The sequence below is a fragment of the Protobothrops mucrosquamatus genome, unplaced genomic scaffold, assembly GCF_001527695.2.
Source record: "Protobothrops mucrosquamatus isolate PMUCROS unplaced genomic scaffold, P.Mucros_1.0 scaffold607, whole genome shotgun sequence".
NCBI lineage: Eukaryota > Metazoa > Chordata > Lepidosauria > Squamata > Viperidae > Protobothrops > Protobothrops mucrosquamatus.
The window spans coordinates 175,875-178,427 of record NW_015386905.1 but is presented as its reverse complement, the minus strand read 5'-3'; the positions used below and the strand labels follow the sequence as shown (position 1 = coordinate 178,427).

Here is a 2,553-nt window from a genome sequence, read left to right as displayed (position 1 = left end):
TCCTCTCTCTCTTTCCTCTTTCTCTCTCTATTTTTCTCTTTCCCCTCTCCCTCTCTCTTTCCTCTCCCTCCCTCCCCCTTCTTTCTCCAGGTGAGGAGAGAAAGAGAGAGGGAGAGAGAGGCACTTGCGCTTCCTCTCTCTTTCTCTCTCTCTTTTTCTCTTTCCCCTCTCCCTCTCTCTTTCCTCTCCCTCCCTTTCTGCCCCCCATCTTCTGCTCACCTCACATTCTTCGCTGACAAAGCAGCTGGGACTCTGGCGCGCCTTCCCAGCCAGCTGGGCCAATGGTCCCGCGGCTGGAGATCGCAGGGGCTGCTCTCTCAGGGCTGTGGCTTGCGGGAAGGCTGGCCTGCTCAGCAGAGGCTCTGGCTGGCTGCTCCCAGCGGGGATTCCAGGCTTCCCCGTGCGGTTCCCCGACCACGTGTACCTCGGACGGGGCCAGCCAGGGAAAGGGACTTCCTGGCCGTGCTTCTCCCAGAGGGCGGGGCACCTGGGCACAGGGCCAATCAGGAGCCCTGCGAGGGGGCAAATCCGCATGAGAGAGAAAGAGAGAGAGAAGCACAAGTGCCTCTCTCTGTCTCTCTCTACAAATGGCGGAGGACGCTCGGAGCTGCAGGGGAAGGCTCAAAAGTGTCCCCAAAACATCTCACTCCATCGCCCCCCTATCGCCCCCTTTTTGTTCCATCGCCCCCACGCCGCCCCTTTTCGTTCCATCGCCCCCCTGAAAAATGAAATCGCCCCCTGGGGGGCGGTACCGCCCAGGTTAAGAACCACTGACCTAGATCAGTGTTTCTCAGCCTTAGCAACCTTAAGACATGAACACTTCAACTCCCAGAATTCCCCAGCAATGGGTTGGGCAATTTAGGAGTTGAAGCCCACACTTCTAAAAGAGAAATACTGATTTACTGTAGATTATAAATCTCCACAAAAGTTTTGTTGTTAACTCTTATATGGTGTATGTCACTGTATTTTTAGTCACTTAATAACAAATGATCTAATGAATGTTCCAACACTGGAAGTTTTTAAGAACAACCATTTGTCTGAAATGATATAGGGTTTCCTGCCTGAGCAGGAGATTGGACTAGAAGACCTCCAAGGTCCCTTCCAACTCTATTATTATTATTATTATTATTATTATTATTATTATTATTATTATTATTATTATTATTATTATTATTATTATTATTATTATTATTATTATTATTATTATTATTATTATTATTATTATTATTATTAAACAGCAGTAACATGATTATGAATTAGAGCTCCTAAATTTTCCTGATTCCATTATAGCAGCAGAGAAACTAATTCAATATTCAGACCCTGGAAAATTAAGATTTTTCATTATTTCTGACTTACATATTTCCTTGAAATACGTAAGAATAATCTAACATAATCAGAGAAAACTGGAATGAATGGATGAAGGGCAGAGCTGGATGCCAACGCCCTGTATAAATCCTTCCTCGGTTCCAAGGAAGCAGGTGAAATAAATAAATTCAAGTTACATTGGTTGTACAAGAACCAGGTTTCTAACAGATGGACTTATAAAAAAAAACTTTGCACCGCTATAACAACAGCTGCAGCATTAGAGGAGGTAATACAGGATTGGTGATGCCAAAAGATCTTTTAATTGCAATAAACTATGATTTAAAGGAAGACTTGTCTTTGAGCCAAGTTTCGCAAAGTGGAGATTGGCCTATTCTCAGAGTCCCTATCAGTTTCATAATTTTCATTTTCAGCATCCTGAGACAGTAATTAAAATCCACATGCTTCTTTCAGACAAAAGATCATCAAAGAGAAAGCTCTACCAGAAATTGAAAACTACATGTTTGAAAACCACGATCAGCTCCGGCAAGCAGCCACAGAATGTATGTGCAACCTTGTAGTCAATAAAGAGGTATGCATTTCCATCTCCTGAAAATTCTGGTGAAGGGATCACCAGTCTACAGCTTCTTCATCTAGGAATATTCAATATTACTGTATTTTATGGAGCAACCATTTAATTGACTTCCCTCCCCAACTTTCCCAGGTTCAAGATAGATTCATTGCTGAAGGAAATGACAGACTCAAGTTGGTTGTCCTGTTATGTGGCGAGGATGATGACAAAGTCCAGAATGCAGCTGCAGGAGCCCTGGCAATGCTCACTGCAGCCCATAAGACACTCTGTCATAAATTAACCCAAGTGGTAAGTCTCTTCTGGCTTTTCATCCTCAGTGTCTAAGTAAAGATGGGAGGTTAAAGTTTTCAAAATTCTGATTTGCTTTATGTAATTCTGCAGTCCTTGCTAGTTACTTTTTCATGTACCGGTAGTAGGGTTTCAAGAACATATATGAACACAATAGAATACCTGTTGTGTCCCGTGCCTGCAGAAGCAGGCGCGGGAAGTTGCAAGAGTCCCGGGCATTTGCAAAAGCTGCCCGGGACCAGACTGAGCGGCGCCGGCCTTGCGCACATGCGCAAGGCGGGAAAGGATTGCCTTGTGATTGGTTGGAATTGCCCGGGGATCGGAGGGTATATATAGAGGCTTGCGCGCCTCTGGGCTTGTCGTTGTTCGTA

General features: G+C 44.7%; 1 protein-coding gene across 1 annotated transcript in view; it reads left to right on the top strand.

The window, feature by feature from the left end:
* Nucleotides 1-2,553, top strand: part of UNC45B (unc-45 myosin chaperone B) — a 26,306-nt gene that overhangs the window by 21,225 nt on the left and 2,528 nt on the right. The window contains exons 18-19 of the mRNA XM_015817610.1: nt 1,777-1,894; nt 2,027-2,182. Coding sequence (XP_015673096.1) covers nt 1,777-1,894; nt 2,027-2,182 — 274 coding nt within the window. The remainder of the gene's footprint in view (nt 1-1,776; nt 1,895-2,026; nt 2,183-2,553) is intronic.